The sequence below is a fragment of the Chelonoidis abingdonii genome, chromosome 10 (genome assembly GCF_003597395.2).
Source record: "Chelonoidis abingdonii isolate Lonesome George chromosome 10, CheloAbing_2.0, whole genome shotgun sequence".
NCBI lineage: Eukaryota > Metazoa > Chordata > Testudines > Testudinidae > Chelonoidis > Chelonoidis abingdonii.
The window spans coordinates 34,988,910-35,015,172 of record NC_133778.1 but is presented as its reverse complement, the minus strand read 5'-3'; the positions used below and the strand labels follow the sequence as shown (position 1 = coordinate 35,015,172).

The 26,263-nt window shown below is 40.2% G+C and overlaps 1 protein-coding gene across 2 annotated transcripts in view; it reads right to left on the bottom strand.

Moving 5' to 3' along the window:
* Nucleotides 1–26,263, bottom strand: part of ZNF385B (zinc finger protein 385B) — a 235,235-nt gene that overhangs the window by 57,235 nt on the left and 151,737 nt on the right. For both annotated transcript variants that reach the window (XM_032783818.2, XM_075070077.1), the window contains exon 3: nt 14,657–14,767. In XM_032783818.2, the coding sequence (XP_032639709.1) occupies nt 14,657–14,767 (111 nt within the window). The remainder of the gene's footprint in view (nt 1–14,656; nt 14,768–26,263) is intronic.

Here is a 26,263-nt window from a genome sequence, read left to right as displayed (position 1 = left end):
TGTCTACAAAGCCGAGAATTATCTTCACAAAGCTCCTGAGATTTATGCTTTTAATTATCTCCTATCTGCTCCACTGCCTCCAAACCCAAAGAATCAATATAAATAGTCTTATTTATATGGAAAATGTAAAATGTTTGACAAAAGAAGGCTATAGTTTTGTAGATTTCTATTTGATGTTATTGATTCTCTTCTGTGTTATGTTTTTTTGACAGCACCAGCTAGTCATTCAAACTTACCAAGTTACCATTTTTCCAGTAACCTTTATTTAAACTTCAAAAACTTGCCTTTTGGCTACTTATACTTTAAAAAAACAAAACTATCATCATGGTATCTTTTTAATTAATCAGTTATTACTGAATTCAATTCTAATGTGGCCTTCAGCATCTCTGAGGGCCAGGATTTGTCGCCCTCCAATAAAATCTGCCTTCTCTGAGTTGCTTGTAAAATTTGTTTTCTTTCCTGAATCGAGTCCCTCTTAGTTGATACCACAAAGTGCTACTGAGCTATCTTGATACTCATTATACTGCCATATTTCACAGAAATCGAGTTAGCTTTTAATTGTGAAATTATTACTCTCTCTAAAGACTTAAACTGGAGCTAGCGCTTGTTGAGCAGCCAAAGACCTTTCCCCAGGAGATGGTGTACGTGTGTGGGGAGGAAGCAAACACACACATCTTTGCTTTATAAGTGATCAATAACTGGTAATGTTCAGATTTTAAAAGGAAGACGATTGGACACATGGACATAAAGAATGGATTCATGAGCCTGTTTGTCGTATGGGGGGGCTAGTGGGGCACAGGGAGGAAGGAGAATTGACCAATGCAATGCAACAGAATAGATCTTGCACTCAGTGCTTTCACAGTGCCCTGGCTCCAACACTTCCAGTGAAGAATCAACATAAAGTGAAGAGGACAAGAGAGCAGAAAAATTATTTGACCATAAACCGAAGACTCTTATGTAAGAAGAAAAGGAAGCATGATGCTTTGCAGAAGCCAAACAGATGCCTTTGCAGCTGTGACTCTCTCTTCTGTTGTGGCTGCATGTTGAATTTTCAGGCACTTCTAATAGCGTAGCTGTCTCAGGGACAATCTGGCTAAGGTTCTACAGTTGCTACGGGGACTAGTGCCACATGACAGCTGGTGGGAGAAGCTGTAGACTGGTCTGGTGGCCAGAATGAAGAAGAAGAAGAATCAGCCAAGAGCAGACAGAAAGCAAGTCCGGGTGGGATAGGAAGTTGTGATTTTTTTCTCCCTTTCCCCATTGCTACTTGGCCCTCTGCTGGATGACACAGAGGATCCAGACAATCTGAGCAGCCTGCTGCTTGACTGAGAGCTACTGTAATGCAACTGATTAACAACAACAAACCAGACAATATATACTAAATATCAAAGCATTATTTATGAAAGCCTGTCTATTCATCCAGGCATACCATAACATGAGAGCACTCTTAGAATTTTGAGAGAGGAAAACTAGCACTTTCAAAACACACACATGCTGGCTCTATATCAATTTTAGGAGGGTTCTCGTTTCTGGCTTCCAGGTCTCCCAATGCAATCCCGTTGCTTGCTTTGGCCACCTCTACTGGAGCATGCACAATCAAGTCTGGGGCACTATAGCAGCTGTGCCATGTGCATTCCTTATTTGTAAAAACTGTTTTTCTGTGAGAAGCTGAGAATGGTGCATAAAACTGAGAGAGTAGTAAATGCATTTTACTTTAAATTTACGATTTCATTTTCCTGAGGAGGCCATTGTGCCATGCGCTCCAGTGTGGAGTCTTCACACCATTTTCCCATTGGCCTTTCATGTGCTGAGATAATGTCCATTTGGAAGGCTTAACTTAGTAATGTATTGTTTGCTATCTTGAAGAATTTAATGTGGGAAGACTAAGCTCTATTAAGAGATGAGTTTACATTTTGATTCGATGATGAAGAGGTCTGTGATTATTCTAATATTCTGTAGAAGCAAATCCCATAGCTGCAGAGATGGCTTGATCCCCTTGATGTACATGTTCCATACTAGGCACTAACAATAAGAGTTCCTGAGGAATGCAGCTCTCCAGACTGGCTTTGGTCACAGAGAAAATGATGCTCTCAAAGGTATTTGGCACTCAATCCATTTAGGATTTTAATAACTAAGAGTAGGGCTTTATGTTGGATCCAGAATTTCACAACAAGGATACTGTAGTGTGGGGAACACTAAGTGATAGGTTATGATGCCCCAGAGTCATTATAAAAAGGGCTGCTGCATTTTGTTCCACCTGGAGTTTCTTTGAGTTATTCACTTTCGGTCCCAGCCACTGCATGTTGCAGAAGCTGAGCCTGGAAATGATAAAATCATACATCAGGATATCCAGGTCAAGATCAGACAGGAAGGTATTTTTGACCCATGAGACTTTGGTGCTCAGCCTCAGTGAGGGGCTGAGAATGAATCACAGACCACGTATATCACCTTGATGATCAGAGAGTTGATGCCCTCAAAGCATGGATAAATGTTCTCAGAATATTTCATTTTACAGATCGCGTAAACTTTATCTTGGCTAAAATAACTTTCAGCCTGTGTCCTTTCACCCATACTAGTACTGTTCAGATACCTGAAGAGTTAGGAGACTGGTGCTCCGTGAAGGAAATGCAGAAGTGGGCATAAGCTTCATATTTCTGGTATTAAATCCATGGCATCCTACAATCTCCTCAAGAGATTTAGAGTTGCATTTTTAAAGCCACCAAGGAGATTTGAATGTCCAGTTCCTACTAACTGCCCCAGACCATTTACTTGTGGAGTTCTATCTTATTCAAAATATAGCCTAAAAGTGGACAATAGGATTGAGCATTATGTGACCCCACAGGTAAGGCATTTAAGGCAGAGAAGTAGCTACTCATTACATACCTGAGATCAATCCAAGGGAAATGACTGGAGTCAGCACAATGCAAGTTAATTCACCCTGTAAGGTTGATTTAGTAATGCCTGTGTTAAATGCTTCTGATAAATCTAGCAGTGTGTGGATGGCCATCCACAAAACTGACCACTGTCAGTAATAATCTCTTCCCAGCTATAAAGGGATGCTTCTCTATTCTTATTGTTCCTGATGTCTCTACAAGTTTCCACTATTGATCATCTTTCATTCTGATTACTCTCCTCTCATTTCCCATGACTGTTGGTTCTTTTCCTACATTGCAGCTCAATCATCCAACATCTCCTTCAGTGGCTCCTCACCCTTCTCTTCCCATACCTGTCCCCATACCTCAGCCCCTTCTCTCTCTCTCTTTGTACTTTCCCTTGGAAATCTTACCTACTCCATGTGCTCAACCATCTTATCAGCTACCACCTCCATCCACATGATTCTCAGATCTTTCTCCCCATCTCTGAAACCTCCATCTATGTCCAGTGTAGCATCAACTCTCTCTCTGACATCTCTCTAGATTGCCTCACCATCATGCAGATTCTCCTCAACTGAATTTCTTATCTTCCCTCTAGTCCCTCTCCACCACCTCCCTTTTCTGTCACCATTGACAACTCTACTGACCTTCCTGTCTCCCAGGCTCATAATCTTGGTGTCATCTTCCATTCTTCTCTCTCCTTTTACCCCCATTTGCAGTCTTCTCACTAAATCCTGCCAATTCTTCCTCTTTAATAGCACCAAAATCCACCCTTTAAAAAAAGCAAAGATAATTAGTAGCCCATTGGACTTTAGCCTCTTCCATGCTAGCTACTGTCACAGGGGAAAATAGATATCTGGACATACTGTTATATACTACCCTGTATGTCTAGGGAACAGCTGAGATTCATTGACAATAGGGATTGAAATAAAGTTGACATTCAGCTAAACATTAACTGATGCAATTATATTGTCAAACCATCACTCTTTCCCTGTTTGATGAATGATCACAACCACCACCATCAGCATAAAGCCCCACGCTGTCAGACTAAAGCAGGTGCCAAGGCACTAGAAATTTTGGCATTGACACTCTAACTGCGCTGGTTTACAGCTTATTGAAATGCACTTCAGCAAGAGGTCAAATCAAAATGTGGCAGAAGTATAAACCAGGATGAATTTGAGGGGCCTGCAAAGAGCACTAATAGCATTCAAAGCAGATTTCTTGCCTACAGAAACATCCAGATGAGGGCTAACCACACACACAGAATCATGTGCTAAGATTTCCACTTAGCTACAGGATACTTGGTAACTAAAAGCCTGAGAACACCAGTAGTTAACTACAAGAAGTTAAAAAGATCATTTGATTGCACTCCACCTCAGCATATTCTCTCTTGAGCATTCCACAGAAAGTTCTGGGATTTATAATTTAGTCAGTCAGGGATCATACTGTGCATGTATGCACAGCTAGATGAGCCCCCATCCTGCAAACCCTTATCCCATGCTAAACTTTGCTACCAGTGACAGGAAAGTAGTGGAAATAATCACATCTGTGAGTGTGTGCAGGAATGACATCCAAAACAGCTTAAGAAGCAGAAAAGGGTCTTTTTCTGGCCGCTCTAACCTGTGCCTTCCTATCCCTAGTCAGCTGATTTACTTTGTGCCCATCATGTGAAGGTAGCTCAAACTAAGAATGCATCTACACTTTGAGCTGGAAATGTAATTTCTACCTTGTTTGTATATCCACACAGTTACTTCGATCAAACTAGCATGCTAAAAATAGAAGTGTTGCTGTGGTGGTATGGGTGGGCAGGACAGGCTAGCCACCCTGAGTACAATCCCACCCAGGACTCTAAGGGTATGTTTACATCATAATTAAACACCCATGGCTGGCCTGTGTCAGCTGACTCGGGCTCGCAGGGCCCAGGCTCTGGGGCTGTAAAATGGTGAGGTAGATGTTCGGGTGCAGGCTGGATCCTGGGCTCTGGGACCTTATGTGGGGGGAGGGTTTGTCTACACTGCAGTGTAAGCTGTGGGTTAGTAGAACTTGAGTTAGCTGACTCTGGGTTTGTTAATTTAGGAGCATCAACATGCATTTGCAATTCCAGATTAGGAATTGTGGAATCCTAGGTCCCAATGTGGGGCTCCAGCATCTACACTGCATTATGTGGGTTTGAGTCCAACCAGCTGTGATCCAGACTTCCTAGTATCCTTCCCAAATGTGGCCACTCTAGCCCTTTGTTAATGGTGTAGTGTGAGAAAACTTGACTGTCCAGAGTACAAAAAGTCGAGCCATGGGATTGTGGAATACTTTTGGCGGATTCCCAGAGCACTAGTCCTGTGGACCTGTTTCTACACTGCAAAGTGATAGGGCTTGAACTCTGGGTGCAGGCTTGATACAGACTCAGATCCTCTATCCCCAGGGGGACCTGGGGTCTAAGCCCTGGGTTAGTGTGACTTGTGTGTAGACAGAAGGGGGGTTAGGCTTGAACCTGAATTTGAACCCTGGGCTTACTGAGCAGTATAGACATATCCTAAGTATTTACTTGGGCAACCAGCCTGCTTTACCATCCATGCTGCTGCGCCTATGTTTCTGTCTTTAGCTCGCTAGCTCAGTCAAACTAGCACACGTATGTCTACCTGAGCTGGAAATTGCACCTCCAGCTAGAAGTGCAGATGCACTCTTAGAACCAGGTCTTAAAGCATCTTCATTAGGTTATTTCAGCTCTACTGTCAGTTATCAGAGCTAAGGAAACTAATGTTATTTTGACATTGGCACTGCACAGTTAAACTTCAAGTCAAGAAACCTGAAAGATAAGATTCTTACAGCAACATTAACTTGGTCATACTGAACATACGTAACATTTCATCCTTCTATTTTATTTGCTAAAGGCCTGGTTTTATTTTACAGATGCTGAGTAACTATAGTGCACAGCTGAGTGTGCAGCAATTTTGAAAATCAATTTCTCAATGCATAATTTAATAGATTACTTTGTATATTTTAAAATATCTACCAAAAATACACAGAATGGACCTGATTTACTACAGCATCTCTCATATTTTATGTTGGTGTAGCTCTGTGGCGATCTGTCAGTGTTAACTGGACTAACACATGGTGAATCAGACCCATTGGGCAATGTGACTGAGTAAACATTTCTGTGGAAACATTAATTTTTGCATCTTGAGATTTCTTTTAAAAAAATTAAACAGTGCAACTTTACTAATGTGTGAACGTATTTTTGTAATATGCACACATCACTGCATATAAAATATGAAATGACAAAACTATGAATGAATTGGTACTATTCAGATGGAAAAGACATGTTGTTCCTAGAGTGAACTGTTTCCCACTGGCAAGCTGTTTAGCAGGGCTGTCCCTAGGGGGGTGCGGTGCGTGGGGTGGAAGTGACTGATGTCTCTCTTCTGGAACCGACCGCGACAGCCAATTGTACCGGCTCGAGGGGCCCCCCAAAGTGCGAGGCCTGCAATGGTTGCCCAATTTGCCCTACCCAAGAGACGGTTCTGCTGACTAGTGTTAATTTATAAAAGTTCATTTGGGAATTGTTTATTACCGGTGCTTGTATATTTGCATCTCTTTGTGTTGTGTAAATAAAACTGTAGCTTTTTGCCTTCCAACACTCTGTACTGTGGAGAGTATGGAGAAAAAGACAAAGGAGGCTATGATGGTACTTAAAATTGGGCACAATCACATTGAATTGTGATTTGCAGTGTCTTCTCCAATATATTTTACTTGTCCAGATACATCAGCAATGGCGTTCAGCTGCTTACATTTCAACTCTGCCTTCCATATTTGCTACCCCATCCTCTGTAGATACTCACCCCTTCCTGTCAACTGCTGGGACTGGGCCACATCCACTTTGATTGAATTGACCTTGTTAGCAATGCAAAAAGTAATTTTCCCTCTGTTGATATTCTTGTCCCCTTCTTGTCAACTGTTGAGAATGGGCCACATCCACCCTAAATTGAATTGGCCTCATTACATTGACTCCCCCACTCAGTAAGGCAACTCTCATCTTTTCATGTGCTGTGTCTTTATTCCTGTTTACTGTATTTTCCACTCCATGCATCTGATGAAGTGGGTTCTAGCCCATGAAAGCTTATGCTCAAATAAATTTGTTAGTTTCTAAGGTGCCACAAAGACTCCTCATTGTTTTTATATCAACTCAGTCTCTTTCTGATTTAGAAATGTTATTGAAGAACATGTCGATCCCTATCATTTAAGTTCTTACATTAAAATGTAAATTAGTGCAATTATAAGAAATTAGCATTTAGCAATACCAAAGGGAACATTATATACAATTCTTTCACTATTATTATATATACTCTGACTATAAGCAGTATCTGGTGCACTTGTGGATTTCCCACAGACACTTGTGCGGGCTTCTGTGAATCTAAATATGATTCATTCAGAAATGTAATTTTTCTCTCCACTGTGTCACGGAGCTCTTTGAGCTTTTCCTGTGATCCCTTAGGCATATACTCACACATCTGCCTGTTCTCAGATTTGAAAGATGGCCAACAATGACTTATTAAAATCTAAATGAACGTGCATGAAATTCATGCTCTGCTAATAGAAATTCATGGGCTTTTGCACAGGATGGTCAAAATTAACCATAAAGATCAATTTTAAACCATCTCTGTGTTGAAAGAAGTGAAGTGGTCTTTTATGCTTTCAGTTCAGCATTTAATAAAAATCAATTTGTAAGTGCAACATCTGTCTTTTGACTTTGCTCTATGTTTAAGGGTATCTGATATTCTGTAATAACTAGTTAGGACTGGATATCTTTGATTGGCTGTCCACTTCTCTGAGTGAATGCATAATATCATTATTTAGGTTCTGTCAACTTGACTACTTTATAAGTTATCTTTTCACCTGGTGCTTTCACCTACCATATGTTTGGTATCAGAAACCCTAATATTGTATACATAAGAGAGGTTAACTACCTGATTGTTTCTGCAGAGTCTATATGCACAACTGATGGGGAGGAACAAAGTTAGAAGCTGTGATATTAGTTAGTTTTCCACCATAACCTGACTTGTCAGTAGCATGTAACTCTAAATCTACTATCTGCTAGTCAAGTATTACTGTTTTGGAACAAATGCAAACAGGTTTGATTGAGCAGAACGAGGCATGTGACATTAATGTGGATTTACTACAGTGAAGCAGGGACTTCTACAGAAAAAATGCCACTTTGTGCAGTACGGATTCTATTACTTTTACCACCAGTTGTCACCATTGGCATGGTTAAACCGGTATACCTGAAGTATTAGACTTTAATGAAAATACATGTTTAGTTTTTTCTATTAAAATTTTCATTTGATAGTGAGTTTTTGAAAGAGAGAACAAATAAAAGCCAAATACAAATGTGTGCATCATGTTAAGGCTCAATTGGCCTGACTTCATATAAGTCAGATTCAGAATAAGAGGACAGGCTATCTTGAAGATGTGTATTTTTCCACACATGCTGACAGACTAATCTGTAACTGACAAGAAGAGGTTTGCTCTAAATGTTTGTTAGGATCAAACAGTCTCTTTTCAAGAAGTTAGAAAGAAAAAAAATCAAGACAAAACCAGGTGGGTCTCAAGTCCATAAATACATCTTTTCTTGACATTATCCTAAACATTTCTTTTTTAAACGACGACAGAAAAGAATCTGAAGCTTGGGCACAGTAGAATATTTCAGTCAGGAAACTGCACCTCTCTAAATCATGATAAATATAGTGAAAGAGAAAATGCACGTCTTTAACCTGCAATTTTTATTTCTCATAACAAAGGGCACCCAGAGGTTTGGACACGATTCATGCACTAAATATGCTCATTCTACCACAATGGAGATGGTTCAGACTTTTAAAAATCCTTCCTCGTTTGACTTCAGACTCTTTTTGCTAGATAGCTGCAACACTATACGCTGATGTTAGGAGACTACATTTAAAGCTAAAATTGTGTAAACTGGTAGAAAACATTGCTGAAACCACTGTAGGGTATATGATTAATTGAATAGAAGGTTTGACATCTACCAATTGAATTTTAATCAGGAATATTCTGATCTACTGGTCCAGAGCAGTGGGTGCCCTTCATATAATAGAAAAAATTAGTTACACCTTATGTGTAATTTTTATTTTTCTCATACATGAGCATCCACTGGTCTAAATATTACTCATGGAAAAGTAAGAAGTGCTAAGATCCGGGGAAGAAACTTCAGCTGGAAAACTACTGATTCTTTTAGGAGAAACAGAAATAGAAAAATTAATCATTTTTTGTCATTTTCATTTTATTTGCTTGCATAGTTTAAGTTGAGGGAAGCTGGAATGACCAAAGCTTTTGCCAGCCAAGGAAAGAATGCCAGTTGTGTAGACTTTGGAGAAGGAATTGCAAATCCAACATGGCTGTATTATAAACCTCATTGTACAAAGCTCTGTGCTTCTCAGCCTAACAATTTGAATGCAAACTTTTACTGAATGTAATCTGATGATCCTAGGAAGGGTCTGACTAGATGCATCTAATGGCTACCATGTTAGATCTGAGCCATAATTCAAGTGCTTCATACATTTTTTAGGATTCCCCCCTGAAGGAAGAACTTTCTCTACTCTAGTCCAATGAAGATGAACTTTAAAGACCATTTCACATGGTAAGTATTAAGGTATTTTTCTAATATTTGGACTGACGAAAAATGTGAAACACATTAATCTGAACTCTGTTCTTTTTCACTTTGAACAAAATCCAGATGAGGATTAAGCGCCATCTTTTCATGGAAGAATTGAAGACAGGGTTCTTTAATTGACATATTTCACTTATTCTTCCACTTTCCATAATTGCTATAAGGAAAAAAAACATACAGGGAGGTCTCCACTAGAGGATTGATAAGGAGCTTTCTTATGCCAATGCAATTTATGAAGATATAGGAGCTGTCAAGAGAAGGCTGACACCAGAAATCCATGGGCAGAAGATTGAATCTGTAGGTAACTGGGAATCTCTTATGGAGGACCCTATGCCATATGTTTGGAGTGGATTTAAGCTGAAACCACTATACCTGGTGAACAAATCTTCCAAATAGTCTTGTATGCTGTGATTATGGAATGTTTCAGAGACTTTCTATTAAAGTTAGCCAGTTCCCAGGAGTAGCCATGTTGTTGAAAGCTCAGACTCTCAGGTTCTGTGCTGTAAAATCAAATCTGCAAAGATTAGACTGAGGCCAATATAGTCAGGGTCACTGATGCTTTACCTAGTCTTATTTTTTCCAAATAAATTTGGTGATTAGAAGGAAATTGGAAGGGCATACATGAATACGTCTGCCCACTAGAAGGAAAAGGTGTCCCTCTTCCATGCCAAGAGATGCCATCGATGAGACCAAAATACTCATACTTTTCCAGTTGTTCTAAAAATTGTGGGTAAGTCTAGATATGGGAAGGAGTGGGGGGAATCACTTATTTCACAGAGCCAAGGATGTCCTTGTTCAGCTTCTGCTTGTTTTCTACTAACAAATGACAATTGAGCATGTTAGCTTTGAAGTTCTGTCTTGCTCTGCGGAATGCCACAGTAACAGACAGATGTGCTTCTCATGGAATGAAAGGAGTTTGGTGATCTGTGGTTCAGATTTGTATTCTGTTCCTCCTCGGCCATTCACATATGCCACCGTGGTCTAATTGTCCCTCTTGATGTGGAATGTGAAGGTATTCTTTGAGAATTTTGTGAAGCAGGGCTTCTAATCATTGTCAGCTGCTTTGGAGGTACTATGAGTGTCCAATAGTAGAGCTAATTGTGCAGGCCGAAGAACTGGAGGGATTGGGGATCGTGGCTTGTATGTGCAGAACAGCAACATGAGCACGAACCACAAACACTGGGAGGCAAACTACTTGAGAACAGTAAAGAGAAGAATTAAAACTAGAAAACTGGGATAATTACCATTTGAGCTTCAAGAAAAACAAGACCCTGATATAATAGCAAGGAAGGTTTACTTTTTAGTGGGTTTTGCTAATTAGGAATTGTGGCTGGTGCACTGGGCTATGTGGAAAGAGTTTTCCTTTTATGAACATTTTTAGCAGTAAGTCATTCAGCTAATGTAGGGGTAAATGCTTTAGGGAATCTCACCTTAGTCAACGCTACTGAAACTCCTTATTTGTCCTCTCTCCAAAATGGGAGACACTGCAAGGGAATGAAGGTGGTGGTAATACTCCAGCTCCCCATTTGACTCTAATGTTCATGAGTATTCTATACATCAGGAGTCATAATGCTTTAGAGAGGTTGCAAAACTGCCATTTTTACAACTATTCACTTTTGACCCCTTCTGTGGTTGCCTTGAAGTGACAGCAGAAAGTCTTCTGACAAAGTGGAGATTGAAATTGTGGGAGTAAAGAGCTGACAGGTTTGCCAATGTTTGAGAATCTTCCCTCTCTCTAAAATGGTGCAGAGATAGACCCAGCTGCAGTAGCTTTGTCACATATGAGCACTTTCTCTTACTGCCAGATAACAGGAACATGGATTGTGCATTGCACTAGGTCCAATCCTACTAGACTCTCTGCTGCTAGCTTCTGCTATATTGCTGCGTACAGAATGAATGGCAGGCCCTGTAAAGAGGCAGCTTAGAGTAGGCTGCTCTGGCATGCATACCGAGGAATTTAAGAGAAGGAAAAAAAAATCAGGCTGTTATCCTGCAGATTTCAACTCTTGGAATCATCTGCTGGTACAGGCAGACTGGCAATATGGAATAGACCACTCTAGTGCACTGCTGAGGGAAAACAGTGAGAAGTGTGGTTCTGATGACTGACAAACCCATAAATAAGAAGGTTCTCGCAGACTGATTAAAGGAAAATGTTGCTACTACTGCACTGCTATGTGGAGAACAAAACTGCTCTCTCAAGAGTCTGAATAAACTGTTCAAAGTGCAGTGATACAGCAGCCCACCAGAGGGAGCCTGAGTTCAAAAGGTGAAAGGAAGAAAAAAGGCTGCGGTGCCTCCGCTGAGGTGGCAGGAGTAGGTCTAACCTAGGAGTGACATCCAGCCCAGCAAATAGCCATGTATGAGAAACGTATGTTTCATTTGTAAGGTAATAAAGGAAAATCTATTGATCTGTAATGGAAGAACTGTTCTCTTTCAGAGGGGAAAATAAGGGAACTACATTTAAAAGGGAGGAGAGTATAATTTGATGAATCCGGTCTGAAGCCAGCTATTGACACGGGATGGCAGCGCTACAAACCTCTGCCAGCAAAGAAAAGAAGGCCAAACAGAACAGACTCCATCTCAGGAGACTTTCCTAGATGTAATTGTGGGGGCAGTCTTGTGGTCTCCAGCAGAAAGCGGAGAAGCAGTAAATCAGGGAAGAGCATGGTCAAAGCAGTACCAGAAAGGGGTAGAATGGAAAAAAACTAGGGCTCTAGGGAGCAGCTTTCAAAAACTTTTGAAAAGTATTTCTTATAAGGAGATAAAAATAGCAAATATTTTAATACTTCAGTATCATTTAGCCACAGCACACGCTTCTTATAAATGTTATGTTTGCTTGGAGATGTTTTCATTTGTGTTAATGATTGCTTAATAGCATTAAAAGCCATTCTTCATGATTGGGTATGGCATGTCTTAAGAGTCTTGCACATGGAAATTAATTCTCTTGACGTTAACTACTCAGGAAAAAATCTTAATCTGCTCATATGCATTCATTCAGCGAGCTCTTTTAGAGCACATTTTGACCTGAATTGCATTGCAGTAGACAGAGCTTCACAGAACTTGACCAGACTAATGGGACAACAGGAGGTCAAAATTCCCACTTATCTGAACTGAAAATATTTACTATTGGAAGGGTATAATTGGAGGGATCTGAGGCGAGGTTATCAGTAAAGCATGCAGGAACACAGGAGGAAGAAGAGATTTCTTCTAAAAAGGAAACGGATGTAAAATATAAAGGACACATACACTTGGAGGAAGTCTGTCTGCCTCCATTTCTCTTGAATTCTTTGTGTTGTTCACTTAGAATACAAGAATGGCTGTACTGGGTCAGACCAAAGGTCCATCCAGCCCAGTATCCTGTCTACCGTCAGTAGCTAATGCCAGGTGCCCCAGAGGGAGTGAACCTAACAGGTGATGATCAAGTGATCTCTCTCCTGTCGTCCATCACCACCCACTGACAGACAGAGGCTAGGGACACCATTCCTTACCCATCCTGGCTAATAGCCATTGATGGATTTAACCTCCACAAATTTATCCAGTTCTCTTTTAAACGCTGTTATAGTCCTAGCCTTCACAACCTCCTCAGGCAAGGAGTTCCACAAGTTGACTGGACGCTGTGTGAAGAAGAGCTTCCTTTTATTTGTTTTAAACCTGCTGCCCATTAATTTCATTTGGTGGCCCCTAGTTCTTATATTGTGGGAACAAGTTAATAACTTTTCCTTATCCACTTTCTCCACATCACCCATGATTTTATATACCTCTATCATATCTCCCTTAGTCTCCTCTTTTCCAAGCTGAAAAGTCCTAGCCTCTTTAATCTCTCCTCATATGGGACCCATTCCAAACCCCTAATCATTTTAGTTGCCCTTCTCTGAACCTTTTCTAATACCAGTATATCTTTTTCGAGATGAGACGACCACATCTCTATGCAGTATTCAAGATGTGGGCATACCATGGATTTATATAAGGGCATTAAGATATTTTCTGTCTTATTCTCTATCCCCTTTTTAATTATTCCTAATATCCTGTTTGATTTTTTGACCGCCTCTGCACACTGCGTGAACATCTTCAGAGAACTATCAACAATGACTCCAAGATCTTTTTCCTGATTTGTTGTAGCTAAATTAGCCCCCATCATATTGTATGTATAGTTGGGGTTATTTTTCCCAATGTGCAATACTTTACATTTATCCATATTAAATTTCATTTGCCATTTTGTTGCCCAATCACTTAGTTTTGTGAAATCTTTTTGCAGTTCTTCACAGTCTGCTTTGGTCTTAACTATCCTGAGCAATTTAGTATCATCTGAAAACTTTGCCACTTCACTTTTTACCCCTTTCTCTAGATCATTTATGAATAAGTTGAATAGGACTAGTAAGTGGGGCCTTACTAGTCCTATTACCACTAGTTACCCCTCTCCATTCTGAAAATTTACCATTTATTACCACTAGTTACCCCTCTCCATTCTGAAAATTTACCATTTATTCCTACCCTTTGTTCCCTGTCTTTTAACCAGTTCTCAATCCATGAGAGGATCTTCCCTCTTATCCCATGACAACTTAATTTACGTAAGAGCCTTTGGTGAGGTACCTTGTTAAAGGCTTTCTGGAAATCTTAGATATTAGTTTGTTGGCAAATAAAGTATCATTAACCCATAGGACACTGGATTGTGATCTGGTCTTTTCTGTAGTTCACCAGTGTACCTGAACCCAAAGTACATAGGCCCTGATTCAGGAAAAGCACTTACACATGTGCTTAAGTGTTGTACTGAAGAGGGATGCTTTCCAAAACTAGGACTTTAGAAAAACAACACTATCTAGCCTCAAACTACAGAAAGAAGGAGCAAGTTACTAGTCAGGTCTTTCAGCTCTTTTGGTAGATTTCCCCTGGTGGTGGCAGTCATGGTCAGGCAACTAAGTCTAAGCCAAGTACTAAAAAAAGTTAAAAATCACAGTGTGGGATGCCATTACAAGCTCACTTGTGAGTGGGCAAAATGTCATCCTAAATGGCTGGCATAAGCGTGGGCAGAACTGTAGAGGATTTAATTGAGAAAAAGATGTTTGGATTAATTAGACGCACTGCTAGAAAAAAATATAATGATACTCACATCAGAGTTAAAGCGAAGCTGACAGACATTACAGGAAATAACTTGTTTCTTCTTTGGGACAATGGATACTCCAAATGTGTGGTTTATGACTGCTTTTTGCACAGGATCCATCTGGAGAGCAAATAATAAAATACTCAATTTACAAACTTCACAGGACAACAAACAATGCAGAAAAGGCTCAAAATAACATTTTCCCCCTGCAAGTTCCACTTTTTTAATAAAACAGGAGGAAATAGTATTTCAAACCTCATAATAAAAAATGATTAGATTTATCTCAAGATAGGGAATTTGTATCCCTCAGCTACCCCCATCACAGACCACTGGATGGTCCACCTCCCTTATCACTCAGAGCACCACTATCACATCAAGAGGCAAAGAGTCCATAAATCTCTTCTGCACCATATGCTGCTTCGATAGCCACACCGCTAAGCACCCTGCCTCCCCTGGAAGCACTAAACATTTGTTTGTCTCTTTCTTTGCAAGGAAAGGTATCAGCACTCTGGAAAGAGGGGAGATAAGTGTCTTTGGTTTTTGTGGCACAAGTAAGCTCCAGAATCATCTTATGTGGTATATGTAGCTAAGCTGGCTTTGGGATGTAAAACTAGAGATGGGCATTTGGGGGCATTAGAGGGAGCAGGAGACAATTTTAAATCTAGATCTTCCCCCCGCGTCCCCCCCCCCCCCGCCCCACACACTCTCCTTGGTAATGAATTCCTAATTTCTTTCCTTTTGGTGGGTTGGTAGCTATTCAAAACAGGCTACCCAGTAAGTGACAGTTACCAGAGAAATCCACATCAGCGACAATGCGCCTGAGTGTCTTTTTTCTCAAGTCCAATTCCAAGGGCATATGAAAGGGGCTGCAAGTAGCAGCAGACCTGTAGCAGCTTCCCACTCACCTCACACACACACACATTAGGAAAATCTTCTCTCATGGAGATATCTTTGTCAGAGGAGTTTCTTTACAGACTGTTTTACAACACTTACTTGCCTGGAAAAATTGACTCATATTCCTCAAGGATTTCCAAAATAGAACTGCTGAGTGATACAATCCAAGAGAATATTCAAGTAATGAGTACTACCCAGGAAGTGTTTAAAAATGACTTTGCACCAATTAAAGATGTAGCAGTTACCATACCAGAGAAAATGCTTTGACGCTGAGAAAATAAGACACGCTTGAGACAAACTGAAAACACAAAGTGTCTGAATTCTGAGCTTGACAGAGAATTCTCAGGAACTGGGAACTGAAGAAGCCTAAGTATCAGAAATCCTGCTGGATAGCAAGCTTACCTCCATTGGCAACTGAGAAGCCTGAAGGATTCCAGACAGCTCTATTAGTACCTCTGCTAACTCTGAGGGACTTGTTCAGGATATTGAGGGGGGAAAATTATAATTGTTATCTCACATTTGTATCACGGTAGCAGCCCTAAGCACCAGTTAAAAATAAGGCCCCATTGTGTGAGCCACTGTACAAATACAAAGAAAAATGTAGTCCCCACCCCAAACAAACAGTTTAGAATAATGTATTTCACTTCTATATCTACATGTATTTATATGTGATTAATTTATTTAAAGATAAGCATAGGTCTGGCAAAAATGGGGAGGAAAAATAGTAGTCTACAATGAACAAAGTTTACATTTCCTAACTTTGTTTAGGGTTCGTACTCTTGGGGGAATTCTGTGCATCACAAGAATTGTGCACATGTGCAGTGGCACAGAATTTTTTTCCCTGCAGAAAATACATTATGCTGCAATTACTCTTTTTGCCCACCAGGGGCCCCAGCTATTGATAGGGAAGAGACAGAGGCTGCCTTCCTCACAGCGCCCTATGGTGGGGCCAGGTCAGGATAGAGGCCGGGGTGGCTCCAGGCACTAGCACGCCAAGCACATGCCTGGGGCGGCAAGCCACGGAGGGCGCTCTGCCAGTCGCCACGAGAGTGGCAGGTAGGTTGCCTTCGGTGACATGCCTGTGGATGGTCTGCTGGTCCTGTGGCTTCGGTGGACCTCCTGCAGGCATGCCGCCAAATCCATAGGACTGGGGACCTCCCGCACGCAAGCTGCCGAAGGCAGCCTGCCTGCCATGCTTGGGGCTGCAAAATACCTAGAGCCGCCCCTGGACAGAGGCACAGGATATGGAGGGGGCGGGGAATGGCCAGGTCACAGACTGGAGTTCAGAAGTGTGGAGGGACAGACTGGGGGTAGGGACTGAAAGGGATTGGGGGTGCAGGGACTCATGGAGAATGGGGTGGCTGAGTAGGGGCACAGGGACAGATGGGGAGAGGGTGCAGGGACACACATAGGGGAGGGGTGTCTGAGTGGGGTTGCAGGACCACATGGGGATGGAGGGAGATGGATGCAGGACCACATGGGGATGGAGGGAGATGGATGCAGGACCACATGGGGATGGGGAAGGGAGGGGTGGCTGAATGGATGTGAAAGCACACAGTGGGATGGTGGGGTGCAGAGACACATGGGGACAGGGGCAGATATGCCTGACTGAATGAAAGAAGTTAAGGGTCAGCCAGGGTCTGCATGGTGAAAGCTCCCTAACAATCCCTCCCTGCCCCCAAAAAACCTGTTCCATATTTCTCCCACCCACATCCAACATCCCTCCAAGTTCACACCCTGGCTCTTTGTCAGCAATTACTTCCTTCTCCCTCATCTCCTCTGTTACCCCTGACTCCCCCAAGTCTTTGCACTGCTTCTGAGGGGTGTAGGAAATAAGTTTCTGTATTGAATTATTACTCAGAGATCTGTATTGATATGCCTAGTAAGGAATTTATTTGTCAAAAAACATTTCCTGAATCTTTTTTTTTTTTGTTGTTGTCTGCATTGTAACAGACATCATTGCTGACAAGTGTTTTGAAATAAAATTACCAAAATAATTGAAACTGGTGTGATCATGCAGTTAAATAAAATCTGCAAAATTTTAAAATATTGTATGCAGAATTTTTAATTTTTGGTGCAGAATTCCCTGAGGAGTAATTTCCCATCACAGGAGGGAGTAGTTTGATTTTTGCTAAAAGGTTATATTTTTCTTGTGGATTATTTTTCAGTCTCAGCAGTAATTTTCTTGCTACAATAATATATAAAAGAGAGCCATATGACTAGGATGATGCAAAGCTTGCATTTGACACTAAACTTAAGTTGATAAAGAGATGGAGGAAGAAAGTTGAAGTTAATTATTCTTTAGATCAGGTTTTTGCAGTGAATTAGCTACTTCCAGATTTTCTGAAGCTGATGGCTAAATATTCTAGTTGTCCCCCTTAAAACATTTTTGATGCTTCCGGAGAAAGAAAACTGCATTAGTGAGGATTTTCTTCATACGAACACATACATACATTCGCACACATACATACGTTCAAGAAATATCTTTTGTAACATAGCTAGGAGGTTTTCTGTTACTAACACTTAACTGATGAATAACTTTGTGGACTATAGTGAGATGATGTCCCCATTACCTCCAATCCAGAAAAAGAGGGTTTTCTAAAGTTCATAGCTAGCATTTATCCTTTTTGGAACTGTGATGTAATGTTTACCTGCTTTTGATAGTAAATACTGTATTTCACTTCCTTAAGAGTCATGAAAAACAAAAATTAAAAAACAAATGCAGCTCAACTACAGCGGATTACTTTGTTATAAACTGATACTACAACATTGTCAAAGAAGAGCAATAAGAAAAATAATAAACGATAAAGCTTGAATAAAACATCATTGAAACATAGGGCTGGAGGGACTGTGAGAGATCATTTAGTACAGCTCCCTGCACTTAGGCAGGACCAAGCTAACCTAGATCATCTCTGGCAGGTGTTTGTCTAACCTGTTCTTAAAAACCATCAGAGATTCCACCACCTCTCTTGGTAAATTGTTCCAGTACTTAAGTTATACTGACAGGAGGTTTTTCATAATATCTAACCTAAATCTACCTTGCTACAGATTAAGCCTATTACTTTTTGCTTACCATTTCCTCTAACAGCCCTTAACATATTTGAAGATTTAACAAGTCCTTCTCCCCCCAGTCTTCTTTTCTCAAGACTGAACATGCCTAGATTTTTTCAACATTTCCTCATAGATCAGGTTTTCTGAAACTTATTTTTGTTGCTCTCCTCTCAACCCTCCAATTTATTCCTAAAACGTGGCATCCAAACTGGACACAATACTTCAGCTGAGGCCTCACCATGCCGAGTGGGACAATTACCTCCTATGTCTTATAAAAAACACTTCAGTTACACCCCAGAGTATTAGCCTTTTACAACTGCATCACATTGTTCGGTCATATCCAATTTATGATCCACTATAGCCCCTAGACTCTTTTCTGCCTGCCTAGCCATTTAATACCCATTTTGTATACGTGCATCTGATTTTTTCCTTACTCAGTGTAGTGCTTCTTTATTGAACTCCATGCTGTTGATTTCAAACCAATTCTGTAATTGGTCAAGATCATTTTTAATTCTAATCCTGTCCTCTAAAATGCTTATCTTGCCCTTGAATGGTGGTAGACTCTGGACTGACCCCTGGAGACTCCACTTGATATGCCCTTCCCAGTTTGACAGCAAACAATTGCTAGCTACTCGGAGTATGTTCTTTCAACTAGTTGCATACCCATCTTAAGAAATTTCATCTAGACAACATTTCCCTAGTTTGGTTACGACAATGTCATGTGGGACTGTATCAAAATGATTAGAATGGAATAACCTCCTGGTGTTTCCAGAATACAGTGACAATGCTTAAGAATAACTCCAAAGCTAGAAATTAAGTAAAATTAAATACATTAAGCCAATTAAATAAAAATTGGTAAAACAATTTCTATTTCTGAACTCTACCCCTTATTCTATCACTCTACAAAATAAGCACACTGTAGCAGAATGCTGATCAAAAGTACAGGTTACGGAACTTCTGCTTGCAAACTTTTTGATCATTCATTGTATAATATTAATCTAGCAGAAACATATGAGATCACATTTATAATTTGCTCCTGTATCAAATTTGTTGGGATGTAACCGACATTTAAATGTTTGTACCTAATGCAGTAGTATTTTTGCACAACGTATGTTTTGTTTTTTCAATTAAACAGCTAGGCTTGCTAATCTAGAACAGAATAGTTTAGTGATGAAAAGTACCTCAACCCATCCGAAGTGTCGGAGATCAGTAAAAAGGAACAGCGAAGAAAACACTTATTTGCAGAACTACTAAAAAAGTAAAACCAGCAGCGATTCTCCTATGTACTCCAGATAATAATCCACAGCATTAATATTAGGCAATTAGCAGTTTAGAAACTACAACATAGACTATGCATAAAGTCTCAAATTCAAACAGACACAGCAGCACAAGGACAAACTCTCATGAACAATACAGAGCACCCAGCCTCCAGAAGCTACAGCTCAAGATTCCTAAGGAAGTAGTTGATGAACTTTCCCAGAGAGAAGAACTGAATGCAGTCTGGTCATGATTAGAATTCAAGAAGGTGCAACATTAACAATTAATAGGTTTTAAATATGTCAGAAACTAGGCTGGATTACAGCATGTTTGAATAGTAACATAGTATCTGTCTGCCAGACGGTTAATGCCGTGGGGTAAACTGATCTGGATAAGGGCGTTGCTGATTTAGGTGGTGTTTGTGACTCAGTGGAAGCGCTGCGGTCTGTCAAGTTCCAGTAGTTAAGAATTTTTTCTGTAAGAAAGATGAACATCTGCTATAATATTATATCTGCTATAAATACAAGCAACAATCTAGCATCTGGATGCTTATTATTTTGACTATAATATGAGCTACAGGCATAGTAAAGAGTTAATACATTTGCACTGAATGTGGGTGGTAGTGATATTGAAGATTAAAAATATTTTCTATTTCATTCTCTTATTGCAAATACTTATATGAAATAAAGGGAAAACCAGTTGGATTAAATAAAACTAAGCAGAAATAATGCCAAAAGCTTAAATCCATACTGCAAACCCATATTAACCTGAGCAATCCTTACTCACGCTATTAGTTGCAATGAAATCACAGTGACTATCTTTTGAGAGCATAGATTATTAGGTTTCAGGGGACTGCAGCACTAGTCGCTCATTTTTTCCCATCTACACTTCCTGATTTCAGCTGGGACCAGAATGAGGAATATCCTCCTGATATTTATCTTACATTTATATAACTCCTTTCATTTCAAAGGCTCCCAAAGTGCTTCCCAAAGTACATGGTTAGCTGTCAAATGCAGTCATTTCTGGGGTGGAGGGAAGCAACAAAAAAGTTATGGTAAATTACAGAAGAGTCAGAAGGAAGAAAGGAAATATTTGGCCCATAACACCAGAACAAACCCTACTGTTATAAAATATCAGGATCTTTGTTATTGATATATAGCAAAGAGAACTTTTTGTGCAATATTCACACACAGCTGCACAGAACCCTGTTTATGTACCTCAAAGGTGAAGAGCCTGCCAAGATGCGACCCACTTTTGTTCCAAGAAAGCTAGGTGTTTCCAAACCTTTTGCTTCAGCTAAACTACCAAATACTACAAGATTAGCTATTCTTGCCACATTACAAATCCACCTGTTCTTATGGATTTAAACTCTCTGGCTATTTGTAGTTCTGAAGCTTGGATAAGTATCTGGATGCCTCTCTGAAAAGAAACTTTTGATTTTTGCCTATTACTAAAGAGGAATTGGTAATAAAACAAATTTGACAGTCATCCAGCTTTGGGTGTATATTAACCTAAAGATGTGGCTGCCATTTTTCTCCACTAACTCTGGCACAGGCCTGGCTTAAAAACTCTCCTTTTCCTCCCATCATGTATATCCATACCTCTGTAAGGCATCCATGTATTGTGCTGCCATTACTCCAAACTGATGAAATTTTCACCCAACCCTTTTCTCCTCTCACCTCAATGATTACAATTTCCACACTGATGCCTCTATAAGTCCTGACTCTTCTGCTTCCATCTGATGCCTGTCTTCTCCCACATCAGAAATACTGCAATTCATACTCTAACAACTCCATAGGCTCTCCATTCAATTCAAAATTGCCATCTGGTTTTTAAACACTCCTTGGAGTTGCTACAAATTATGAGAAGACCCTGAGAGACATTTTGAAATTGTGTGCAAGGAAACTGGTTGTAAACTATATGTTGATAAGGGGATATAAAAGTTTAAATTGGTGTGACTTCTGACTTAGTATGTGTTCAAAATCTGGGAGTAATCAATCGAGGTGCCTTTTCTCCCATCCTGATCTCCTAAAATCCTTTAAAAAAAAAAATCTACAGCTAGAGAAACTAATTGATTTGCTGGCACAATCAGCTCTACTGCTTTATAAATGCAATCTTGCTATGTTTTCCATTTGTGAATGGAGACAAAGTGCCAAGTATCGGCGAGGTAGCCGTGTTAGTCTGGATCTGTAAAAGCAGCAAAGAGTCCTGTGGCACCTTATAGACTAACAGACATTTTGGAGCATGAGCTTTCGTGGGTGAATACCCACTTCGTCGGAGACAAAGTGTTTCACACATAATTACCTACCCATCGGTAAGGCATAGGTTAACGTTTTAAATGCTGGTATTTATACAAATCCATTAGACAACTCTTCCATTTTTTTCTTTTATTATTTAAAATACATAGTTCGGCAACCAGTAACAAGCAAACCCATAGGGTCAGATCCAGGCACTAGGCTTGATGCCAACAAGATTTCATTCTGCATTTCAACTTTAAACCTCCTCAGGAGAGGTGGGCATGCTGCCATTATGAAGAACCACTATATATTGGAGCTTAATTTAAATACTGTCATTAACACCATATCTACCCCCAGTACTCTTACATATTTTGATGACTGATAAGAGTTATGAAGATAGACACATTTATTCAAAACAGAGCACACATTTAAAATGCACACTGTAAAAATCACAGATTGACAGTAGAAAAAGTTGAATGTGAAAAAAATTAAAATATTAGGTAAATAAATACAATTCCATCCCAATCCTCTGCTCAGTGATAAATTATGCACTTTGGCAAGAATCATTTACAATTTTTTACTACCACTACTACATTTGTCACAATACACAGTATATAACACACACACAGAAATGTTGCTATAACCCTTGTCACTGGGTCAAAGCCAAGTGTAATTTAAGATTCAACTGAACAGTGTATTATATTTTTTTTTGCTCACTTTACATCACTTTACACCCCGGAGTCAGCCCTGACAACACTTTTTTTTTTTTTTTTTTTAAACCGTCAATGTTCTCTGCTGTAGTATGCCCTGCTGGTGTATTGTAAAAATGTTTTGGAGTTGGAAAAGTCACACACACACACACACACACCCTGGTGGCGATTTGAGACAAGAGACAGCTTCTTCAAAATCCCTAGCATTTGACTCCAAGAACATGAGAATGGCTAATTCTAAAAGAAAGAATAGTAATTTCTAATTGTGGTCATCTATGATAATCTTGTCACCACACTGAAGGGTGCTCCTAACACCATCATCTTTATATAGCTATTATGTGCTTTGATTTCTTAATTACACATAGTATCAGCACAGAGGGTGAAACCCTAGTTTCACTGAAGTCAATGGCAAAACTCCCATTGATTTCAGTGGAGCCAGGATTTCATTGGGAGATTTATCTCTGCCATCATTATTGTTTTTCAGTACTGGCCTTGCCTTTCCTGTGTGAGCACAGGTAGGGTACAGTTTGCAACCCTTGCCCTGACAGGGGCAGAAGTGCCTGAGGTAGAAATCAGAGCTAAGGGATGGTTTTATCAATATCAATGTATGCCTTCCTCACCCCCCAGGGGTTCCCATGATGGGAGAAACTCTGAACTCTGTCTGTGAACCCCACAGCATTTGCCCCAAATCAGCACTGATCACTTTGTGAACTGTGCCAGCAAGTTCCAGGTGTGGAACAACACATATGGCTGTGACCCGCACTCTGGAACTTCTCCCTGGCCTAGGGATTGGAAACTGGGCTCTATCAGTGAAACTGAGCCCAAAATAGTCTAATAAAATGACAAATTTAAAAAACAGATAGTAATTCATTATTCCCCATTTGCTGATGTGCCGGACAGTACAGAAATACACCAAAAACAATGTTAAAATTATGTGCAGTGCCCAGACAGAGAAAATTCAGAGTTCAGGTTTCTGCTCCATCCTAACAGTCCCTGATTTCTTACTGTCCTGCAGTGTTCTGAGCTGGGAGTGTCTGTGCCCCAAATGTTACACAGTAATGTTAACTGAGGCTAGATTAGTAATTTCAATTCTTTACCTTCTCCCTTCCAGCAGTGTAAATTAGGCCTTTATAATTGGTTTTGAATTCTGCATTATTTTTATTAGCAGTCATGAGTACTAGGCTGAGTATTTGGCATTGATTTTCTGTCTCTTGACTGTACCATTTAGGCTCCCCTTCCTTCCCTTTGCCTTTATGGAGAGGGGAGGCTGTGCCCACAGAAGTGGGGAGTACTGTCTCCGTAGCATGTTTTCCTATGAAAACCCCTTTTTGGTGGATTGATGGGAAACCAGCAGGCTTGGATGGAGCAAGACAAACACTGTTTCTACTCCATCAGATTTTCCTTCTACCTGCTTAAATCCACAGGGTGCAGCCATGGAGGTTACTGTACGCAAACTCTTCAGTAACGTATGAGTTCATGGATTTTAAGGCCAGAAGGGACCACTATGATCATTTTGTCTGACTTCCTGAGTAGCACAAGCCTTTGACCCACATCCAGTGGAGAGTTACCCTTCTCTACTATGAAATCCCATAACTTGCGGTTAGCCAGAGCATTGTTTTTCAGAAAGACATCCAATCTCCATTTAAAAGTTCCAAGTGATGATCAATTTTCCACCTCCCTCAGGAAGCCATTCCCATGACTAATTACTCTCACAATTTAAAAGTTGAGTGTTATTGTTAGTATAAAGTTTTCATACTTCAACTTCTAGCCAGTGAAACTGGTGCCTGTCTCTCTTAGATTAGAAGGGCAGCCTGAGTATGACACCTTCTCCATGGGTAGGTACTTATCGATTGTAATCGCATCACTTCTTAACCCTCTCTTTGTTAGGCTAAATAGATTAAGCTGCTTAAGTGTCTCATGATAAGGCATCTTTTCCAGACCTCAGATCATTTTGTAGCTTTTCTCTAATACTTCTCCAGTTTTTTCATCATCTTTGTGAAGTGTGGACACCAGGACTAGACAGTATCCCAGTAACAGTTTAACCAATACTGTAATATTTTCCTGGTCCTAATCAATATGCCCCTGTGTCTTCATCCACGGATTGCATTAACCTTTTTGCCAACAGCATTGCACTGGGAACTAATGTTCTCCATCACCATCACGGTCACTAATCCTTCTCTGCCACCCCGCGCTGAGACCTAGGGATTTACTATCATTCACACTGTTAGATCTTCCTTTACCTGACCCTGAAAGATGTTATGAACAGATCATACAAGGAGAAAATAACCAGATGAGACCATCATCTCTATGGGGTGCCTTGAAAACCTCTTGAGATGTTATTCTAAGATGCCTACTATTCTCCATCTCATGTGTTAATTTCCACCTCACTCCTACCTCTCTCTCTTTTTCCTTCTAACAAGAGTTTGACTCAGACAAATATAATCTTGCAATGCTTTGCTATGCCCAGTTTGGCAGCCTAAGCATAAGGCCCAACAGCCTGACTTCAGTAAAACTTTGCATCTCAGAAATCAGCCAAGAAAAAGGTTTTCAGAGCAAGGCATGTCAAATTCCCTACCCAAGGAGTGGCAAGTTGAGTAGTGCACCACTTTCTCTACCTGTGGTCTTTCAAGAATTGAACAATCAGACACAAAAGATACCTTTTCTGATCTTTTGCTATTCTTTTTCTTTTCTCCCTTCATGTGTGTGTCTGTCTTGTTTTGTCTGAAAAATAAACAAGTTCAGACTTTAATAAACTGTCATCTAAAACAAGATCTTCTTCCCGGTCCCTCCAGCAACGAGAGTTAAGAAACATTCAAGCAAGGGATTAGGCCTTTAAAAAACTCTACAGAAACAGATTCAGAGACTCAGAAAAATGCACATTTATGGGAATTTTTTTTAATTACTATTTTGGGGGAGTTGACTGTTCTGTCTGCCCCCCCCCCCATTCATTATTTTTGTATGTGTTTAAAAAAGGCTAAAAATAATTTCTTGTTTGGTGCTTTCAGTGTGTGAAACTGAGCCCCTGGAAATAATATGGTCTGCACACATACTGCTGGTGCTGTAAAAAATAGAAAGTAATGAAGAGGATAATTTTAAAAACTATAATAGAGTAAACCCCTTGTCTGTTCTTTACAAAGATCCTGGCTCAAACTGTTAAGAATCAGAAGGACACTCTACAGGAAAAGTACTGACAGAGGGCCCAGACCCCTATGCAGGGTATTCTCAGGAGGGGAGCACTGTTCTCTAAAAAAAACTGGGTTTATAATGTCAGTGACAACTGACCCTTAACTGGAGAATGGTATTCAGGATACCATCCTCAACTGTTTACAAGACAGGTTCCCCTTATGACAGGAAATGTTACACTTCAGATAAGACTGCTGGTTTGAAGCTGATGTAGACAACCTAAAAGATGCTGAAGACACTTTAGGATAAGTACACTGACAAAAGATTTCAGAGAGAGAGAGAAA